Source organism: Solanum dulcamara, chromosome 4 (genome assembly GCF_947179165.1).
Source record: "Solanum dulcamara chromosome 4, daSolDulc1.2, whole genome shotgun sequence".
In the NCBI taxonomy this organism is placed as follows: Eukaryota; Viridiplantae; Streptophyta; class Magnoliopsida; order Solanales; family Solanaceae; genus Solanum; species Solanum dulcamara.
This window is the reverse complement of record NC_077240.1, coordinates 12,761,920-12,784,605: the sequence shown is the minus strand read 5'-3', so window position 1 is coordinate 12,784,605 and position 22,686 is coordinate 12,761,920. Positions and strand designations below refer to the sequence as shown.

At 33.2% G+C, this 22,686-nt stretch overlaps 4 protein-coding genes across 6 annotated transcripts in view; 1 reads left to right on the top strand and 3 right to left on the bottom strand.

The window, feature by feature from the left end:
• LOC129886338 (uncharacterized) overlaps window positions 1-2,291 on the top strand; it is a 29,440-nt gene extending 27,149 nt beyond the window's left edge. For 2 of the 3 annotated variants that reach the window (XM_055960987.1, XM_055960988.1), the window contains exons 10-13: window positions 1,343-1,444; window positions 1,633-1,845; window positions 1,929-2,008; window positions 2,104-2,291. In XM_055960987.1, coding sequence (XP_055816962.1) covers window positions 1,343-1,444; window positions 1,633-1,845; window positions 1,929-2,008; window positions 2,104-2,137 — 429 coding nt within the window. In that variant the 3' untranslated portion in view covers window positions 2,138-2,291. The remainder of the gene's footprint in view (window positions 1-1,342; window positions 1,445-1,632; window positions 1,846-1,928; window positions 2,009-2,103) is intronic. The other variant, XM_055960989.1, reaches the window with a different exon arrangement.
• Window positions 2,292-11,501: 9,210 nt separating this feature from the next.
• On the bottom strand, window positions 11,502-13,716 carry LOC129884016 (uncharacterized). Its single transcript, XM_055958398.1, has 4 exons — window positions 13,664-13,716; window positions 13,352-13,442; window positions 12,260-12,376; window positions 11,502-11,922 (listed from the first exon to the last, which is right to left on the bottom strand). The coding sequence occupies exons 1-4, from the start codon at window positions 13,714-13,716 to the stop codon at window positions 11,758-11,760; spliced, it is 426 nt and encodes a 141-aa protein (XP_055814373.1). The 3' UTR covers window positions 11,502-11,757.
• Window positions 13,717-17,417: 3,701 nt separating this feature from the next.
• On the bottom strand, window positions 17,418-18,770 carry LOC129886337 (PRA1 family protein F2). Its single transcript, XM_055960985.1, has one exon. The coding sequence runs from the start codon at window positions 18,550-18,552 to the stop codon at window positions 17,911-17,913; it is 642 nt and encodes a 213-aa protein (XP_055816960.1). The 5' UTR covers window positions 18,553-18,770; the 3' UTR covers window positions 17,418-17,910.
• Window positions 18,771-19,086: 316 nt separating this feature from the next.
• Window positions 19,087-19,915, bottom strand: LOC129884704 (pathogenesis-related protein PR-4B). The gene is made up of 2 exons (XM_055958988.1): window positions 19,600-19,915; window positions 19,087-19,455 (listed from the first exon to the last, which is right to left on the bottom strand). The coding sequence occupies exons 1-2, from the start codon at window positions 19,864-19,866 to the stop codon at window positions 19,285-19,287; spliced, it is 438 nt and encodes a 145-aa protein (XP_055814963.1). The 5' UTR covers window positions 19,867-19,915; the 3' UTR covers window positions 19,087-19,284.
• Window positions 19,916-22,686: the final 2,771 nt, after the last annotated feature.

Below are 22,686 nucleotides of genomic sequence, written 5' to 3'. Positions count from 1 at the left end.
CATTTTTATTTTTGGAAAAGAAAAAAGAGTTTAATTGAACTGCAAGTAGACAATAATAATGACAGTGTAATTGCATTCTCTAATTTGATATAACAATTAGCTAAATTTTAAGTTTGGTGGAAATCAACATATATGGAATAGTTTTGGATCTTTGTCATCTCCATAAGAAGAAAGAAGTTCAGAATAGCAAAGTTGAATTCAGAATTTTAATTTGATAAGTTCAAGATTCTGTTTTTTTTTAAACATATGAGTTTGAAACATAATATTTATATTTTACTTTTCAACATATTTTTTAAGATATGTATAGATTTTGTGAAGAATGGCAATGGAGTCTGGTTTTCTGAAAGATTATCTCCATTGTTAAAACTTGTAAAGCAGAGCATAGTGTTTTTCATTTGTATGCTTTCTTTTCTCTTTTTAATTCTTATTGGATCTTGGATTTCATTTTTCTTTTTTTTACCTCTTTTATGTTATTTTTGCTCTTTGGGGTTGAAAAAAATCTGCAAAAGATTCTTTAAGGTGTGATTTTTTGTTTTTTTACATTGTACATATGAAAGTTATACATTGGTTTTAGGAGATCAAAGTGGGTTAAAATCGTTTTATTCAAGCCATATTTTACCCATATTTATATGGATGGATTGGAATTCAATCCATTTTGGCTCAACCCATATTCAATCCATCAAATCTGATCCAATCCACCCATTTGCCACCTTTAAGTAAAGGATAGTTCTGGCACAAAAGTAAACCATTTCTGAAACTGTAACAAAGTGAGTATATATTTTCCTTGTGTATATATTATCCGTTGTTCTTGTATTTGTTCTGGTTAAGCACTCTTGAAGACAGATTGGAAATCTCTCAATGTGAATATGATAATACATCTGTGAAACATGAAGACAACAAATTGAATTTGCATGTGCAAGTATATGTAGTAAATAACATAATAAACACTGCATCTGGGGGCATGAAATTAATGTCTTCAAGAAGTCCAATGAACAATGTTGTGGGAACAGTTCAATGTTTGCTTACGATACTGACCCAGTGAAACACTTCCTAGGGTTTCAAAATGCTTTAACTTCTCTTATAGCCGTGAAACACTTCCTAGGGCTTCAAAATGCTTTAATTTCTCTTATAGTCGTGAAATCGTACCAGTGATGTGGTTTCAGCCTCCCATTTCAGCTGACTTCAAATTGCGCAGAGGATCAATATCTTTTTACACTCTGTGCTTTAATTGTAGGTGTCTCTTTCATTTGAAGAATCTCAGCATGGACCATCTTGTGTTGGATAAATCAGTTTACAGAATAGTGCTAATTATCTTGCATCGGCATATTTGATTGGTTTATAGGTGAATCCTGAAGCAAAGAAGAAAGCTGCAGATGCAAATGCGAGGGGATTCGAGGCATTTAAGATGAATGATTTTGCTACGGCTATAGATGCTTATACGCAGGTACCTATTAGGCTTTTGAATTCTTCCTGTATTCCCAACTCTACCCCTTCCCCAGTAAAATACCTGCAAAAGGGAAAAAGAAAGAAGATAATGATGAGAGGAAATAATTATCCTCTTCATGGTGCAAGTAATTAATAATGTGTATCCATCACTTACAGGTCTCACTTGTGTTTGCTGATACTCTGCAGGCAATCAATTCTGATCCAACTGATGGCACTCTGTTTTCCAATAGAAGTCTTTGTCGGCTCTGCCTGACTGAAGCTAAACATGCCTTGGGTCAAGCTGAACACGCCTTGGGTCAAGCTAAACATGCCTTAAGTGATGCCAAGGCCTGCAAAAAACTTAGACCAGATTGGGCAGAAGCTTATTATCGGCAAGGTGCAGCTCTACGTGTATTGCAGGCATGCCCTCCTTTCTCTCCTGGAATCAAATTTTATCAACTTCTATACCTATATTTTATGATATTCTAATATTTTATTTTCAGAGGTTTTCAGAGGCAGCCAATGCTTTCTATAGGGGCATCCAGATCGACCCTGAAAATAAGGATCTCTTAACTGCTTTAAGGTACTTGAAGTTGTTGAGTTTAGCAACTGTAGGTGATATATTTCTCTAGCATCCAAGAACGTTACTCTAATGCAGTAGTGTCTATGTGATTGCAGGGAAACTGTTGAAAGCATGGATGGTAGAGAATAAGTTGTCTGTCATCAAAAAATGAGTTAGGAAGCACATAATAGTCACTTCTTTTTCCCTTTTCTTTGGTAGTTTCAAAATGGATCATTTTGATGTTTTGCCCTCTAGTTCTGTTGCATCTTCAGCAATTTATAGACACCGTTTTTGTTAATCTCAACTTTTCCTTTTTGCATAATTTTTCAAAATTTATTTTGACTCTGTTTATTTTTTCCGAGTGGAGGACCATGCCTGGGGTTATATTTTTAAAGATGAAAGATGTAACCTGATAACTGACCAACACAATAACAATAAGGTAAAGCTAAATTATATATGAGCATAATAATATAACACAACTACTCGTAACAAATTAACAATAATAAAAAAAGATTATAGTAAATTCAATATTAGAATACAACCAAGGTTAAAGGGAGAAAAATTATCCATCAAAATACATTTAAAGAGAAATAATATAAAGATATACCTTATTTTATTGTGAAACTCTTGAAAAACCTAACAAATAATTGAATGACTAAATTTTCGTATGAGTTGTATATATGCTAGTAATGACTAAATTTTTGTATGAGTTGTATATATGCTAGTATTAATAAGCAAAATAGCTTTATTTCAAAAATCCTATAGTATTAAGAGTTAATTATGAAAAAAATACTAGCTATGATTAAAAACAATAACTATGTATACATACTTGAGGTTTCTTATTAGAATTTAGTTATGATTAAAAACAATAACTATGTATACATTCATCATCCAAAATATGAATTTAAAAACACTATGAGCAGAATTCACATCAATGCACGTATTCTCAAGAGCAAATGACCCTTTTACTTAGGCTGTATTATGGGAGTGATTAATCATTTAGCACGCCTTGGTGTAATTTTAACCTTTTTTTTCACACATGTAAATTGCAAGGATTTTTTTGGATCAACCATAAAGGACATTTATCTGGAACTAATTATGAGCAGTATTAAAGGAGGGACGATCTTTCTGATGAAATTTTTGTTCATATTGTATAGAAGCATGTGTTTAGCCCCTCTTTTCGATATTTTGCTTTCTTTTTGGCTTTAAGGACCTTGTTCTTATTTAAGTTTGGATCCAAGGAAGGCAATTTACGTACATAGAATTTGTAGAATTGTGTGAGTAATAAGAAATCTTCCTTCAAAAATTAAGAATCTGTATTTGTAGGTTTTGTTGGCAATTAAATAAACTTGTCTAGTACTCTTGTATCATCATACAATAAACATGTATTTGAAGCAAAATCAATAAGTTGCTATCTTGTACACTAATAAATCATACTTCAGTTTTAACCAATTATTATTATTTGCAAAATAAATTGATAAAATGAGCTATAATTTATTTAGCACTGTGAAAATTATCAATACCTTGTACAGTGGTGCAAATTTCATACAGCGGCCTGGTTCATATGAAATTTGCCACAATTATAGAGATAAATTAGCATGCTATTTTCTTTGTTGTTGACGTGGTAAGTCTTGTAAAGGGGTATAACTAGTTCTGCATAAGTCATAAGCAATTTAGAATCATACATATTAGTCGACTCATATTAGGCTTGTTATTCTTTTCTATCACGAATCAAATTTTCTAATTAAAAAAGAAAAGAGAGGAAGGATTACACAAATTCTATACTGTTAAGAGCTAATTGCATCTTATTACTATTTTTTTTCAAATTACAAAATCCCTTAAATTTGCACTACTAAAAAAACTGTCAAAAAACGTCGCAAAAAAGCGACGGATAGCGTCGCTATTTTGGTCAAACTCGACGGAAAAGTGACACAGTCACTTATGTCATTTTTTTGCTCGACGCTTTTAATAAAGCGACGGACTGCATTGCAAAAAGCGACGGAATGCGTCGCCCCTAAATTTATTTTTTAAAAAAATATATATAAATAAAAAACGACAGACTGCGTCGTTTTATTTTTAAATTTTTATTTTTTTTTCCAGAAAAGCGACGGACAAAGGATTCCTTTCCATCGCTTTTGTTCTTAAAAATTTTCAGAAAAGAGACGGACATATGATGCTTGTCCGTCGCTTTTTTTCTTGGTGTTCTTGAAAATTTTCAAAAAAGCGACGGACATAGGGTTCATGTCCGTCGCTTTTCTAAAAAAAATTTAAAAAAAATTCAGAAAAGCGATGGACTAAAGGACCCCGTCCTTCGCTTTTCCTGTAACATTTTTGATTAGTTTCTGTTGCTCACCTGCAATTAAAATGTAATTCAATAATAATCAATACAATACAATACAATCCAACACAACTAACCAACCAACAAAACACACAATATACATCATAACAAACATAATTAAACACTCAAAACGAATGAAGTCATAATATTTTAAAGTCTTTCAAATTTAACAACTTAAAGATCATATATTATCCTACAATAATTCAACATTTCTAAAATGCAAGTTGGATATTTTTGGACAATTAAAGTATAAACTAATTTCAACAAGTAAACCAAATCAAAGCTAAGTGTCAACATTGGATGGACACAAATTGATCTTGCAAGAAAATCAATTTTGTCATCAATAGGATCACTAATGTTGTCACTTATGCTAAACTAACACTTTATAACTAAAGCACACCCTAAAAATTCAAACATATCCTAAGAACTCAAACAAACCCTAAGAAAAATGCAAGTGTTGTACATTGAATAAAAAAATTAATATATACAATAATTAAAATTTAAGAGGAAAAAATACCTCGACTTTTTTCAATTAGGTCTGAGATGGAGGGGTTGGTGGCAGTGGACTTGACGGCGCCAAATATTGGAATATTTAATTAGATTGTACCCCTGCACTGAAAATTTTGTCGAAAAATATTCAACTTTAATTAATTATTTCAAGTATGAAGGGGAGCCTTAGAGTAACTGGTAAAGTTGCTGCCATGTGACCAGGAGGTCACGGGTTCAAGCCTTGGAAACAGCCTCTGGCAGAAATGCAAGGTAAGGCTGCGTACAACAGACCCTTGTGATCGGGCCCTTCCCCGGACCCTGCACATAGCGGGAGCTTAAGTGCACCGGGCTGCCCTTTTTTTTTTAATTATTTCAAGTATCCTAAGTTCAAGTATCTAAAGTTGAGAATATATACAACCCAAAATAATTTCTAACTACTTAATTAAAAAATTCTAAAGTTCAATTTCTAAAATGTAAGTTCAAGTAAAAAAAATCCTAAAGTTCAACTTAAAAATCCTAAAGTTCAAGTTTTTAATTGAAGTTCAAAGTTCACAACTTAAAGTTGAGAATTTATACAAACCAAAAAAATCCTAAAATTCAAGTTTTAAAATCTAAGTTCAAGTTAAAAAATCCTAATATTCAACTTAAAAAATCCTAAATTTCAAGTTCAAAAGTTAAGTTGAAAGTTCACAACTTAAACTTCATATATCCTACAATAATTCAACATTTCTAAAGTTTAAGCTTAATTAATTCTTAAAAACCACAATTCAAGAAACCAAAGTTAATAACTTCATGAAAAATATAAATAATTCACAATTTCTAAATTCACAACCTAAGTTCAAATAAGTAAATGCTACATCAAAAAAAATTCTAAGTTCAACTTAAAAAATCCGGCCCAAAGTTCAAGTTCTAAATTCAATACAAATTATGATTAAGTTCTAAGTTGTAATTAGAAGCTCTAAATAAGTTCTAAGTTTTTAACGTCTAATTAACTTCTATAGTTACTTCTTAAATCTAACTTTTAACTTTTACAACACTTCAATTCAAACTAAAAAATACCCAAATTTACAATCTAATTCAAAAAAAACAATTCAACTAAAACCCAAAAATCTTCATTCACTAATTCACAATTAAATATACAAACTAACATTGTTAATAACTTTATAACTTCAAAAACACTTCAATTACAACTCAAAAAAAATCAAATCACAAACTAATTCAAAATACCCCAATTCAAAGTAAAACCCTAAAATCAAAACTATAACTTTTTGTTCACTAATTCACAATCAATGTTACAAATTGACTATGTTAACAACATATATTCAACAACATAAATGAAATAAACTAATTAACAATTCAAAATTTTCTCAATTTACAAAAAAATAAAACCCTAACTAAGTTTAACAAGGAGAGAAAAAGAGAAGAGAGAGAGGGTTTGACGGAGTACCTGAGAGAGAGGGAGGGACGACGCCGGTGGAGATGCCGGCGAGCTATGGCGGGGTGGGCGTCGGGGTCGGGGTTTAGGGGAGAGGATCGAAGAGAGAGAGAGAGAGTTAAGAGAGTATACAAAATAAAAAAATGGGAGAAATTGTGGTTGATATTCAGTAAGCGGCGACGGATAACGTCGCAAAGTCCGTTGCTCCATTTTAAAAAAATTGACCAAAAAACAACGAACTAAGCGACGCCGTCCTTCGCTATTTATAAAATAAAACTTTATAAAAAATATTATAAATTAAATTAAAAAATAAGCGAAGGACTCCGTCTCTTATTTTAAATTAAAATAATTATTTTTATCGGAAGAGACGGACGGCGTCGCCGTTTATATTAAATAATTTATAATTATTAATTAAAAATATTTTTGGCACAATAATCCGCCAAAATAATCGACGGACATAGAGTCACTGTCCGTCGCTTTTTAAAATAAAAAATAAAAATATAAGCGACGGACAGTGTCCCTTTGTCCGTCACTTTTTACCATCGACACAGTCCGTCACTTTTCTTTCCGTCGTTTTCCACTATTTTTTAGTAGTGTTGGTGGAATCCAGATACATCCCAAAATGTCTTGATACATCGCGTAAAGTGATTTATTCGACGTCCCGATACATCACGTAAAGTGATATATCCTACCGATACATCACATAAAGTTATGTATTCGACGTCCCGATACATCACGTAAAGTGATATATCCTACCGATACATCACATAAAGTGATGTATTCGACGTCCCGATACATCACGTAAAGTGATGCATCTGACCGATACATTGCGTAAAGTGATGTATCTGACGTCCCGATACATCACGTAAATTATTTGATCGATATATTGCATAAAGTGATGTATCCAATAATAGGAGTGAGTAGGAATTTTTGTAAGTTTTTAAAATAGTAGAAAAATTTAGAGAATATACTAAAATAAGTTGTGTATTTCAGGAATAGAGAAGCCGAGAGGATTGCAACGATTTTGAAAATTTTAAATTTGTATATGTAGTAGAGTAATCGAGACACTGTCATGAGTTTGAATTTCTATTACGGATTTGGTAAAATTTAATTAATAGCTTTTGTTGTATATTATGTATTTGTGTTAGAAATTCACGTATAAATAGTTTATTCAATGCAAAAGTTAGTATCACATCGTACAAATTATAAATAACATTAATGAAGAATTACCAAAATAAAAATAAATTGTTCGTATTTGTAACTTCTTATGGATATATAGCAATTAGAACTCAAAAGGAAAATAAAAAATGTAGATTTATGACAAATTATATTCCTACAAGACTCTCTACTTATATATTTTAAATAGATTTTAAATTTTAATATAGATTTAATTTTTTGTTAATGGTAATCAAGAGACACAAAAATGAAAATACATACTCGAGAATAAAAGAGAGTGAAATTCGATAACACGCTTAATTAAGCATTGCACGTAATATTAAATTACAAATTAGATTTTATAACAAATTTATTTATTTATACTTTGAATTTACTTAATTAGAATTTAAAATAAAATATATTTTGATACTTGATGAACAAGTTACAAGTTTCCATATTTTAGTTGAGTAATTAGTTTTTTTAGTTGAAGAAACTTCCATACCTATTCCCAAACCATTAAGTCGTAAGGGTTTCCAAAAATAATTAACATTCCAAGATTAACTAATTTGGTTACAAGTTTCCTTTCTATATTAAAAGTAAGTATAACCCAAATACAGCATTATACACCCATTACAGAAACACAGCATTAGAACCAAAGACTCAAAAAAGATAACGGAAACTTGAAAGAAGAAAACATGGAGACAACAGAAAACCCAACTAATCCCAATCTCAATGATGAAATGGATTTATTCCAAAAGATGTCGTCCTTTCTTAAGATTAGAACTGGAAAAGATGCTTTGATGAAGAAGCCAGAAAGGTGCATCGTTTGCAAGAAGAAGGTGGGATTATTAGGGTTCAATTGTACAAAGTGCGATGAAATATTTTGCGAGATTCATAGACATCCAGAGGAACATGCATGCGCTTTCAATTTCAAGTATAGAGGACGTGCGGTTTTGGCCAAGGAAAATCCACTTTGCAAAGCTGATAAACTCAAGAATAGGATATAAGCGTACGACTGCATTATGGACATGATTTGTAATATGGCGGCGGCGGCGGCAGCAAGCTGTTATCGGTGGTAAGAGTTTCTCAAATTTCATTTTTTTATTTCTTTCTTCTTCTACCTGTAGTCATTTAGGAATTAATGTCAAATTAGTTAATTGTTTCTATTTTGGTTTAAAAACTAAAAAAAAAATGTGTCTATTCTAGTTATTGTTTTACTTTGTTTTCAAAAAAAAAAATGTTTGCGGATTTTCTAGTTAATTGTTTCTACTTTGTTTTAAAAAATAAAAAAAATGTGTCTTTTCTAGTTATTGTTTTACTTTGTTTTCAAAAAATAAAAAATAAAAAAATATGTCTTTTCTAGTTATTGTTTTACTTTGTTTTCAAAATATAAAAATAAAAAAAATAGTTTGGGTCTTTTCTATTCGTCGTTTCTACTTTCTTTTTTTAAAAAAAAAATGTTTGCGGATTTTCTAGTTAATTGTTTCTACTTTGTTTTAAAAAATAAAAAAATGTGTCTTTTCTAGTTATTGTTTTACTTTTTTTTTCAAAAAATAAAAAATAAAAAAAATTGTTTGAATGTCTTTTCTACTTTGTTTTCTTTCTTCTTCTTTTGATGTGTTTGAATGTTTTCGAGTTGTTGTTTTACTGTTTGTGTGTTTTCCTAGTGGTTATTTCATCTGCATGTCAAATTAGGCTATAGTGGACCTTCCACTTGAATCGTGTTTTTGAGGATGCTTTTAAGGCTTTAGATTAACTAGGCTTTGATATATACTAAGTTGTGATCTAAGCATGTTTTAATATATAGGATTTAAATAAATCTCAATATTTTAGGCTACAATGTGATTGATTTAGAAATTACATAAAAAATATTTCATTTGGCTATTGTGGGGTTTCCAGTTGAATCATATTTTGGGATGCTTTAAAGGGCTTAGATTAACTAGGCTTTGATATAGACTAAATTGTGATCTGAGGATGTTTAACTAGGCTTTGATATATATCAAGTTATGATCTGAGAGTTAGGCTAAAGAAATAGAAAATCCAAGTACTGGATCCGTCTCGTCTAGAGTATTGCTTAACACTAAACAAGCTGCTGGCATACAAAAAATAGAGACATGGTATATGTTTCGGTCACACGAATTGCTGTTGAATGGTTGAATTAACGGGAGACATGTAAACCTTTTTTCTGATTTTGAGCCAAAAACTAAAATATTTTTCAATATATACTGTAAATCTCAGTTTATTCTATACTTGTGCATTGGATTCAGGCATGAACTTCTTTTCTTGTGTATCCCGACAATCTGTTGAAGATTATTACACACACTGCACTTTCTCAACCCCAAGTCTACGTGATGGTTTAGTGCTGCACTTGTTAGGATTACTGACATGACTGAAGTAGAAGCCTACCCTGCTTTACTACCCCGCTACAGTCTGAAGAAGGCTTTAGTTTTAGATTCAAAGTTGCGCCTTGTGATTAGATATAGAGTTGATAATATAGATCAGTCTATTGGCGAGGGAGAGAAAAACGCAATAAAAAGGACAGGCAATGAGCCGTGAACTTACAATGTATATTATCTAGGGTCAATGGAGATGCATTATGAGCTAAAATGTCAAATCTATATCTAATGGAATGCGAAGTATATCACAACAGAGCGAAAATGTACTTAAATGAAAAATCCTTACGAGCTTAAATGCTATATCTATTCTGATTGTGAATACTAAGCTTCTACATGCACCCTTGGCCCGTTATGTCTCATGTTGCGTATCCCCAGGTCCTTAGTGAGTGAGCCTTTCGGATTCTCACTAGTTCCTCCAATTAAATTAATTGAGGGCTATATTTCTACTGTTAAACTAGGAACTTGGCTGCTTAACTGAAAGTCGAAGACTGAGGCCTTTGAACGACTTTTTCAAAATATCCACGCTCGCTCTCAGCTGGGGTTAGGTCATACCTAATTCGTGACAGTAATAATATACTCGAGCAGTACCCTTCATTGGACTTGATCCTCTTCTGCCCATTACACATTCTGTAGACAGAGAGTTGGCTACATTTCAGTTGGTCTAGCCTGATCCAATGACTTCCTATGGAATATCTAGATTCTGAAATTATTTTCAAAGAGCCATAATGGTTGTGCAAATCCAATTCTTAGTTAATTCAACTCTTCAAAGTGACAGTGACTGTGCTAATTAAGAAGGTGACTTGTCTATGATCGAAAAGTGACGGCAAGTCGTGCTTATACATACCAAAAAGATTTTTTAACTCCGCCTGTGTTTTATTTCTTCTGTAACACAGCCGGTCCCAAGCCCGGACAAAGGAGGAGGGTTTATTTCTACTCGTGAAAGAGATGGCAGCGTCGTATTGTCTTGAGAGAAGGATTGTTCTTAAAGCTTTGGGGGCTGAGTTATACATCACTGATCCAGACAAAGGTATAGATGGTGTGCTTCAGAAGGTCGAAGAGATTGACTTTCATTTTCTTCTACAGTTTGAGAATCTTGCCAATCCAAAGGTGTCTCCTTTACCAATAGTTTATTCATTAATTTGCAATAAAATAGTAAAAAGTTTTATGTTTCTGTGCTCAAAACCAATTTGTTGCAGTGAGTAAGATTACTCCAATTCTTTCACTCATTATTAAATTTGTAGTCGTAATAGGTAAACTGTGATAAGCATGACTATTGACTTAATTTTCATCAGAATGAGTTTTTATGTTTGGAGATAATTTATTTCCACTCTGTTTCATGTGAATGTATATTTTGATTTCTTATCTTTACCTAAGATCTGGTTTCTAATTATTTGTCAAGCTAGACTACTTAGGTACCTTGCTTTGTATTTGTAAGGAAACTTTTGGTGCATTATAGATAGACCATCATTTCTCATTCAGAAAAGAAATCTTTTTGTGTGCTTTGCAGCTATAATTTGAACACACTGATTTTCTCTCATGTTCAATTATCTTGCATATGTGAGGGATGAGAATTACTTGTTACTACAATATAAACGGTAAACTTTGTGTAGGAAACACAAGTATTTTGCAAAAAAAGTGTTGTTCAAAAAGGCCACATTCTACAAATGATTGCCTATCAGATTATACAACCTGTCCACAAACTTGTCCAATAGAAATTTATTTCATGATCCAACATATCAAAAGTTCAAGTATTCTATTCAGCATTAAACTTTCCCAAAATTGTCTAAAAGTAACTCTCTTGTTTTACTTAAATAAGTGAAACATCACGTCCACAAATAAGTAAAATAATGCAAAGAGTAGAAGTCTGCAAAAAGGGGGTAAGCAGATTGACAGACTTGGAATCTTGAAGTGCACGCTGTGAACAGTAGGTGCTGCTTCCAATAAAACTGTGGTTAGGTTAGATTTTCAAGCTTCTCAATGTTGAACTAAGCACGGAGAGCCTGCTGGGAGCTCTCTGCTTATAGTCTTTTTCCAATGCCATTGCGGACAGAGATTGAAGCTCCGGGCTCTCTTTATCCTCCTTGCTTCGTCCTTTAGTCAGCTGCCCGATGGCAGATGTACACTGGAAATAACATTAAGTCAGAATCTCCAAGGGTGATCGGTAAACAACAAGAACCTACTTTGTTTAGTTGTGCGGTTTATTAACAGTCTATGAATTTTTAAAACCTCTAGCATTTGGAGAATTTAATTAATGTAAAGAAGTAGGGGGTTACATCTTTCAATTTCTTCTGTGCTCATCAATAAGCAATTTTAGCACTTACTAAGATAATTTTCTTCACCACTAGACCATTGACATATAAGAGAACTGGTAAACTCATCAAGGGTTAACAAAGCAAAAGAAATCATCAAGCATTACTTTGTCAAAATTAAGGAACGGAGATAGAGACAGATTCACTGACCAAACATATGCCAAAAAGTGCTCTGGTACTCTTGCCACCAGTCAAGTCTATGGTAGATGCAAAATATTTCTTCGCTGTCTGAAGATTTTCTAGTCCACCAAGTGTATAGAGCACCTGTTAAAGCCGGGACGAAATGTGATGAGTGATTATTTTATAGCTATTATCAGAAAAATGCATGCCATGGTGGAAGCAAGTTCTTCAGAAAATTAACATGCAATCCTAAACAACCTTATTCTCTAACCAACAACCAGTTGGTCCAGGAGATCATGGAAGTAAAATATGACAATCCAAAACTTTCAAATTTATTTCTCATTTTGTGTACTGTCTCTGATGTGATCTCATTTAAATACCAAAAACGAGAAAATCCAAAAAATGCCTGACCCGTTCATCAGTTGGGTCCCACCCTCCTCACTCTACCCAGCCGGTGCCAAGCTTCCCTCTTCAATCCCAGCTCACCACCACCTTACCTCTCCCGTTCCCCATTCAGACAGCCACCCCCTGCCCAGGTAGTCACTGCCTTATCCCACCCCACCAAACCTCTCCCTAGAGCCCCATCATACTCCTCTTCAACTTCATCCAGCACTCATTCGTTCTCCATCTCACTCCCCCACTCTATTCTACCTCCTCTACTTGGTCCCCCTCTTTCATGATAAACCAAAAGGATCCTTTAGATTTCTCTGAAGGATTTGTGGATTCAATCCACATTATCCTTAACCATCATATCAAAACACTTGTCGAGTTAGCTTCAAATTATCAAAGAGGCAGAGGTCTTAGGCATTTCTGTAACTAGAAGAAAGATACATTTTGTTTCCTCGTAGCAGAAAGCTGCTTGCTTGTACCTATAACATATAAACAATTTTCACTTGACAGGGAAATGCATGGCAGGTATCAATGGAATAGAGTTGCCAATAGTCTTCACACCAGAATAAAAAATTCTTACATTTCAGAGAGTAATCAGAGAGCCTCTGCCATGATGAGCACAGATGTTTGGTCAATAACATATGGAGCGTATGGATTTATTTTACAAGTAAACCAGTTGAGTCAAATTAACAATATATGGTGAAATGTCCTTGTTGTCTATCTATCTCAGACCTCATCAAATGGATTTTCCTCCAAAAGGCTAGAGTGAGCATTTTCTGCCTTACACCATAATCCCCTGGCCTCTAGCAACATAGCTTCTAGCCTGCTTGAGAATAATAACTCTTAGCTATTATTAAAAGGTCAAGTATACACGGATCGGAACTACGTACATACAACAACAACAACAACATGCCTATATAAATCCCACAAGAGGTAGAAGCTGTACCAACATAGTGATTCAGGGTTGTTGGCCACAGGTGAAGAAAATGCGAGCTACTAGAAATCAAGACAAGCATACATATTTATAGATCAAAAAGAACTCACCTAGAAACTTTCTTTGAAACCCACATTTGAACAGTGAATAACAATGCATACATTGACATATAGTGACGTACACAATAATGGAAATTAATTATCATGTAACATTTTATTATGTAAAATAGTACTAATTAAGTTTTCGTATGAGTTGTATATATATGCTAGTATTAATAAGTAAATAGCTTTATTTATAAACCAGATGTATAGTGTATTGATTATGCATTTCCATTTTTACCAAAACTATGATATTTGTTTTAATCAATATATGTAGATATATAATAAAAGGATGAGCGAATAAAAGCTGATAACAAAATCAATTTTCACATATAAGTAGGTTTATTAACAACGATAAGAACTCAAAAATATATTTACACATTTGAGAATAAAAGACAGTTAGAGCTTATAAAATATATATCTAATTAATGTACATAACACAAAAAAAAAATTAATAGATTTTAAAAAAAAAAATCTCAAAAATTCTCTATCTTTTATGCTTTGAAATTCAAATAATTTAAATTACAGTTTGAAAATTATCTCATTTGTGGAAAATAAAGAAAGACTAATACGGTTGTAACATAAATTACTAATTCCGGAAAGTTTCCATATTTATTAGTTTTAGGAAACTTTGTCAACCTATTCCGATACGAAAAGGGGCAACTTAATACTTTTGTTTCATCCACATTACAACTTACGGTTATTAGCTTGTTCATTGTTACGTTATGGAGATGCTTTCTGATTCTCAGCCAAAATCATTTGCCACGGAGAATGTTGCATGTTGTAGGAAGAGGAAGGTCTCAATGGAAGAGTTGGAAAAAGATAGCAAGATCCTTCGGGCCACGATGTTGAAGAAGTGTTACGCTAATGTGATCATGAAATCTCAACAACAAATTCTTGGCGAAGTGTTTGATGAAATAGAGATGAAAAAGGAGGTTAGGTTGTGGGAAAAGCAGTTGCGAGAAGAGAAAGTGAAGTCACTGGGATAGGGAGGCGGCACGGATCGCTATTGCAAATATCAAAAGGACGGTTGATTTAAATGACGCTCTTCAAGCGGAAAGAGAATTGTTGGCCATCATGGGTGCTCCACAACAAATTCTTGGCGAAGTATTTGATGGCAAAGAGATGAAGTAGAAGGTTGACTTGCGGGGGAAGCAGTTGCAAGAAGAGAAAGTGAAGTTGCAGCGGAAAAAAGATAGAGAAGCGTCTCGGATGGATATTGCAAGCATAAAAAGGACGGTTGATTTTGATGATAGTCTTCAAGCGGAAAGAGAGTTGTATGCGTGCTCCAAGTCGTCGGTATAACAGTTTGCCTGTGTTTCGATACAACTGCTTCTTGGTTACTAGCTTTCTCGAATGGATTTTTCGTTTGACACTAGTTTCTTTTAGTGTTTGTGAAACAAAAAATCATATGTAAAAATTTAGCAGTGCCAATGAATTGTAACTTGTGGTGAATTTACATTAATTTGAAGCAGAACTAGTAGAATAATATATATTGTAGTATACTTTCTCTGTTTTATCAAAAAAAAATTTAATCCTTCTAATATTTCTTTCACAACACTTAAATTTTAATTTTCCGCATGAGATATTTCAAACCACAAGATTGTAGAATAGTTTGGTATATTTAACATTTATTTAGTTTAAGAGCACAAGATTAAAAAAAAAAATCTTGCTAAATCAAAACGAAACAAATAAATTGAAACTCAGTATGTACTATTTTATTTTTCCCATGTAGCTGTGGCATACATCATAACAGTTGAAAATATAAAGATCGCTGGCAGATATGCATTCAGCAGAGAATATAATCCATGCTTGAACATAAAATATCCGTTGATACACACTGTCATCCGCTAGCGTAACTGCAAAAAGTTAAGATGTAGAGGGCATTGATGACTTGATAATTTGATAAATACAATGGAACGGATTTCCTTTTCAGTAGAAGGTAGAACCAATGATGATTTCCTTTTCAATTCCTCCCTGCAAACTAGAATTTCTTTAAAAGAAATGGTAAAGCAGATAATTATGGAAACTGGAAAAATCTGCAACTTGCAATTCGTCGAACAAATGGCCAGACATGATGCTGTTAGTGTTAGGAAATCCTGGAAACGAGGTCTGCTATCACCAGAACAGTCACCAAAAGAGGCACGGTGCCACCGGAACAGTTATAAAAGATCAGTACAGTACCGCCAAATACGATCATAAAAAATAAGCATAGTGTAAATGGAACAGAACAGTCACCGGAATTAGGAAGAGAGCTGCCGGAATGGTCATGTAAAATTATAAAAAGAAAAAAAAAACCTTCAATCAGACAAGCCACATAACGCTGCTTGCCAGTAAGCACAAGTTAGAGCCTTTATGTCAGTAGAGATCTAATTTTGATTACATCAAACCTTTGATTTGATAAAGCCACACTGATATAAAGTCTCTACTTTTTAGTATATACTGGGAAAACATTCAATTCTGGGAATATATCAGAGCTTTTCCTCCTTAGTTTGTTTCTCAATTTGATACAGGAAAGCAGATAAATTGATCATGTCAACCAATGTTGTATACATGATGTGAATCTGAGGAATTATACGTCAATTAAATATGACATTAAGGTACAAATCAAAACCGTAACAGAAGATGATACTTTTATAAAGTTGCCATCTTCCAAACCCATATTCTCAGAATATAACATACAAAGATAATTCTGCAGCTAGACATTGGTACTTGCTTTGACTCTTCCAAAGTATACTGGGATGTCTACCTATTATCGATCTTCAAGCTAATTTGATTAATTCTTTTAAAAACTAAAACAGGATTCCATCTAGTTCAAATGTGTACTCAAATTTACTAAAACATCTGGTTCTCAAATTAGACGCATATGTAAATACATACTATTTGATACCCAACCCACTACTTTTGGTGCGACTGCCATGCCAAATCAACATGTATGATATGATGGCAAACTAAGCATATTTCTTGACACATCAAAGCTAAACCAGATGCAAATTCAGATAAAAACAGTAATATATATATATATATGCATTTGGTACTTTCCTTGAACATTGGACGTGCATATGCATGGCCACATTAGCATAAACAGCATAAGGATTTGATTTCTTTCTCAACAGTGATGAGGTCAGCTTCCCCTGAATGTGATTAGCTTAAATACGAAGTTACAAACAATGAAGGTTAACAAAACTTGAGAAGGCTACCATAACAAGAAACTTCCCGTTCAAGTTGTAAACTGCCTTGACAACCAGATTTTATATACGTGATCACACAGCCATGAGTAAGAGCGATCCACCTTACTCTTTCAAAGGTCGTGCATGACTCGTAGCTAAATTCCAGCATTGGAACCACTCTGATGGGTGTCAATAGTTATGGAAGAACACTACTTATAATGCATTGCTGGAAAGAGGAAAGAAGAAGGGCAAGAGAAAGAGAGCTAAGGGACAAATCATCAGAAACAGAGTAAAAGGCAAAACAATCCAGCCTTTTTACAGCAAATAATACACCTAACTCCACAAACGCAATGCCAAATGGTACAACACTAAGCTACTAGATCAGATTAAGAACTAGCTATGCATAAATGAACAGTAAGATAGAAGCCTAAGAAATTCAAACAGATAGAAAGATGGATAATGCTGGTAACATGAAGCAACAAGGAGAAAGGATAACAACTTGAGAAGAGGGTAAAAGTAGAGATCACACGTTTTTGCATTCAAATTTGCTGATTTTATTCATCCAAAAAAAAAAAACCAAGAGAAAAGACATCATACTTGGAGCCAAATAAATGAAGAAATGTAACTTGTTTTCTTTCGGATAGGCAATAAAAAATTGTACAATTAGACCTAAAGATTATTTGATGGATACATAGATTCAGTAAAAACTAGCCAAATTTTTGATCGAGTACAATGGCAACACTTTGATCGACCCTCATTTGTATCATAATCAAAACCAGGTAGCAATCCCAATTCATAGCCCCTATCCTACTAAAACTCGAAAACAGGGTTGAGGCAAAAAGAGTCACCTTTAACGATCTTTACGCATACAGACACCTCCAAGCAACAAATCTGCTCTAAAATTAGAAATGTTCCTTCACACGTTACACTTTGCAACAACTACACCCAAACTCAGCACCAGAAATAAGCCAAATTAGCAACAAAAAGATCTCCAGGACCCGCATTTCGCCCAATGTAATCCAAGAACAATTAACAAACTGTTCTTTCAGATTTCCCATAACATTTGAAGCTGCAATAAATCAAAATACACTACCTATAATTTGGCCTGATTTGTTGCTCACTGACAACCGAAAGCAACCCACCTTCAGCAGCCTCATTCTCATCCAAGAACAAGTCCTCAGTTCCCCTTAACGCCCCGTGAATGCCCAAAACGAAAAACCCAACAATCAAAGCAACCAAAACATTGAGACCCACATGAGTAAGCGCCAAGGCAACAACAGTAACCAACCCTAACCCAACCAAAACAAGCCGATCGTCCAATTGGGTACCCGAAATTACAATTGGTTCTTCACGGAAATAGTAAAACCAAGCTACAGAAATAGCCAAGAAGACAATCATGGAGATGGGATGGTAAACAAGGCTGAGGAATAGAATGACAAGGATTACCATAGCGTAATTGACACGGAAGTAATTAAGGTTCCTCTTCACACGGGTCATGGCTTCGGAATAGTTGTAAGGAAGAGAGATAAGGGTGTAGTCGAAGAACACGCGCCATGGACGGCGTGTCGCCGTCTCGGATCTAGTGAACGTCGATGGCCGCAGTGGTGGTGGTGGTCGTGGTAACGGTGGCAGCGGTGGACGAGGGGGTTTTCTTGCGGAATGAGCGGCGGTTTGTGGTGGGGTGGAAGCTGGAAGCGTACCATAATTGGAAGGATTTTCAGAGATGGCCATTTGGTGTGTGAATTAGTATTGGAGGGAGAAGGATTCAGGTGAAATGGATCTTAGATTCAGAATTTTCTCCTCCTCCAGAATTTCTTACCCTCTTTTATACCTTGAAAAACAGAGCATTCAACAATGGAGGAGGAGGTGAGAGACAGCTTGAGGATGAATTGTCCTCCTGTTTTTTTCTTTTTCTTTATTTTAAGCTTTATAAGTATGACAGCCATGACCATGACTACGGCCAACATGTATCAAGTGATGTGAATCATTAATTTCTCTTTTTTTATATATATATAAAGGGATAATCATATAAAAATATTTGTTACACATTATTTTATATTTTTTTTCGTTTCAGTTTATTTATCATTTTTAGTCCGTTTTGACAAAATGCTTCTTATCGATCATAATGCTATCTAATCTCATCTCAAATATCCCTCGTATTTCTATTTATTGTGCAAAAAAATATTCTCTTGATACTTCTCTTTAGCTCAAACTTTCAATTGCAAACGCAGGAGAATCAAGACGAAGCAAATCAATACCTGAATATACATAGTAATAACAATAAGCTTTATTCCATTAAATCGTGAAGAGTATACAAAGTACATGTAGAGCTTCCATATACTAGTAGTATTGAAAGCCAACTCAGTTCTTTTTATTAACCTAAGACAGTACTTAGTACAAAATCAATCTCGATCGTGGTTTATTAATTATATTGATAATATATGGCACTTTTTTTTAGCTTAATTAGTCGTTGCAGTTGACAAATTGATAGTTGACAATAAGGTGGCCCTGCTGGAAGCCTAACCCATTAGTGTCCAATTGGTTAAACACATTCACATCCAAATCAAGCCCTCGATTGCTACATTGATCTACTATTCTCACTGTTGCTTGTGTTCCTGTTCCTGTGTTTGTCACCTGCACATCCACATGATTAATTTTATTGGACACATTAAAAGTAACATCAAATGTTGGAAAAGAACTTCTTTAGACTATTATAGTAGGATAGTTATTATTCAAATGATCTGATAGTGTAAAATTATTATGATACGTATAACTTACCCTCAAGCATCTACCGCAGGAAGCTTGGCCGGTAGGTCCAGCAGGACCGCAGAAAGCGGTCCAGCCATACTTCTGGCGCCAGGCGAGAGGCTTGTCAGCATCCCAAGTAGCGCAGAAAGCGCTGGCGGTTCTCAAATCCCAGTTTATGTTCTGCGGATTGTACAGATGATATGTTGACCTCACGTTCGTAGCGCTCTGTGCCGCGGCCATTGCCACCATCATGCTGATGACAAAAAATGCTACACACAACTTGTTAACTCTCTCCATAATATTGTAATTTTAATTTCTTGTGAGGTTTCTGTGAAATCGTGAAGGATAAATAGGCCTTATTTATAGGGACACTAGCTAGTTAGTTATTGTGAGAATTAATGGACATTCAGTGCACAATTGAGTTAGAAAAGTCATTGTTATTGATTTCGTGTAGCAGTTGTGAAAGACTGGAACTCTCTCTTACTCATTTTGTTGGGGTGTACTTCATACTTTTTGGAATTATTAGGAAAACTTTTCAATTTTTCCATTACAGTGTTTGAAGAAAAGTTTTGACGTAACTGATAAAATTATTATTACATAATAATTTCGAGTACAAGCTAAAAAACAGAAAGACCCCGCACATAGCACCACACCAGAATGCCCTTATTTGAATTAGGATTGCAAATTAGAAAGTAATTAATGACCAATTAGTTTAACTGAGCCCATGAAGCAACCTATTTTAACCACCTTTCTTGATCCAGAAAATAAGAACTAGCAACCATATGTGGAAGGAACAAACCACAATGAGTTTTCATTGGTGCAAATTAAAATTAATCATATCAGTTAATTTCGAATATCGTACGATAAAAAAATGAATCTTGCACATCTAAGGTGTGAGGTAGCTGCTCTACCAAATGGATAATTTTCAATTTTCTCTTATTATCGCATTTAATAACTTAATAGGGTTATGTGATTTGATCTTGATTGAAAATTTATTCCTAAAATGCAAGATTATTGAGTGAGACTGATTAATAGATTTAAATTTGTAAATGTTTTCCATGTAAATTATCCATTTATATAGTTCATTATCTACATGTTAAAATAGTCTCTTTCGTTATACTATTAATTAACTAGTAATGTTAGGCTAAATTAAAAACGATGTTTTCTCGTATAAATAATTGCCAAACATGTAGCTATATTAATCTAATTAGCGCAACGCCTTTAATTGAATCATATTCTCTAAATTAATTTTCCATTTCTATACTAATCATGAATGTACAATTTAAGTGAAAATGGAACTTTGAAAATATATATATATCGATTTGACCAATTCAAAATGAGTTATACTTGTAGAACGTTCATGTGGAAAATAAAATGAAATTCAAGAAACCCATGACTTGCGCAAATACTACTTTTCAATATATTCATGCATCAAATCATATAGAAGAAAGTACAAAAATCTTAAATGACGTTAATCTTTTCCCAGAATATATTAAAAAAATCGATTTCTCTACTATATATTCTCGTCCTACCTACCATTTGATTTGTCAAATGTTGTCTACAACATGGCAAAAGTGTTCCTTAATTTGGTCATTTCTGCTGAAGAAAAGTCTTCTTGGGTACGTGTATACTAAGAAACCATTTGATCAAACATTGTGAAGTGAACATTTTCTTGGCTCTCCTATTTTAGGTAATTCTAGAAAGCTAATCTTATCCCACACAGTCTTTAATTTTATCTAGTTTTCAACTGAAAAAAAAAAAAAGTTTACTAGTCATGAAATGGAAATGTTTCAAACATATTTATATATATCATATTTGCAACGTCAATGTTCAATTAAATGATATCTATTTTTATTACTCTATTTCACATCTCGACTGAAGTATAGTAATTACTATATTGTTACGCTGTTGTAATGACCTTTTCCTTTTCTCCGGTTGTTTCATATGATCTGTTTTTTGTTTTTTGTCGAACTCGATCTGCAAGATGCATATATACTAATAATAACCCCAGAGTACAAACTTTAAGAGGATTCATACCCAATAATTAAAGCTTTAGGACATAGACTAAATGTTGAGTATGATATGACAAATGTTGAGTAGGATTCTAACCTTTAGCTTTAAAACTTAGGCTAAATGTTGAGCATGATCTGCCAAATGTATTTATTCCATATTGATCACAAATAATATGGAATTATCATTTACAGTTTGTATGTTTCTTAATTTGTATTGAAGTATTATTAAAGGGACTAAAGATAGTTCCATCTTTAATTAAGAAGCTAATTAAAGATAGATCTAAGCTAATTAATTAGTGGGCTTTCACAAGTAATGAAATTTAACTGTCATACTACATTATAATTAAAAGGGAAAAAATAGACTTAATACATTGACAACCTCTTAAACTTATCAGGATTCATTTAGACACTAGAATTGTGATTTGTTCTAATTGAGCACCAAAACACATGCTAAAGTGTTTCTATTAGACACTTTCAAGTTCAAATTTTTGAAACTTTCATCTACATACATGTTTCCGGGGCATGCCCACAAATAGATAAATTAATGATTTAAAATATGTCAATTCCTTTTAATTATACGTATAAGCCTCAAGAATCTGTAAAACCTAATTGAGACCAATGTGTATAATCAAAGTAAATGACATATTGATGTGGTTAACTTAATTAATTACTTAATAGACACTTGAGAACAGGTACAATTAAAAAGATTTCCAAAATCTAAACAAAAAAGTGTCTAATAGGAACACTTTAAGGAGTCGTTTGGTAGGAAGTATTAAGAGAAATAGTCCATGTATATGTATGGTATTATTTAGTACTATGTTTGGTAGGAATTTTGGGCCTATGTATAACTAATCCATGGATTAGTTATGCACATACATGGTATCAACTAATACCTCCCATTTGGTGGTATTAGTAATACATAAGTTTAATACCATAGGATTAAGTTATATAACGACAAAAATACCCCACAAATCCTTTTAATCATTTTATTTATTTTCTTGATTTCATCTTTTATATTTGTACTAGTAAATTTATTTAAATAAATTAGCTTACAAATTTTATTATTTAGAGAGAGTTGTTTGTTGCTAAATAAATCAAATACAAT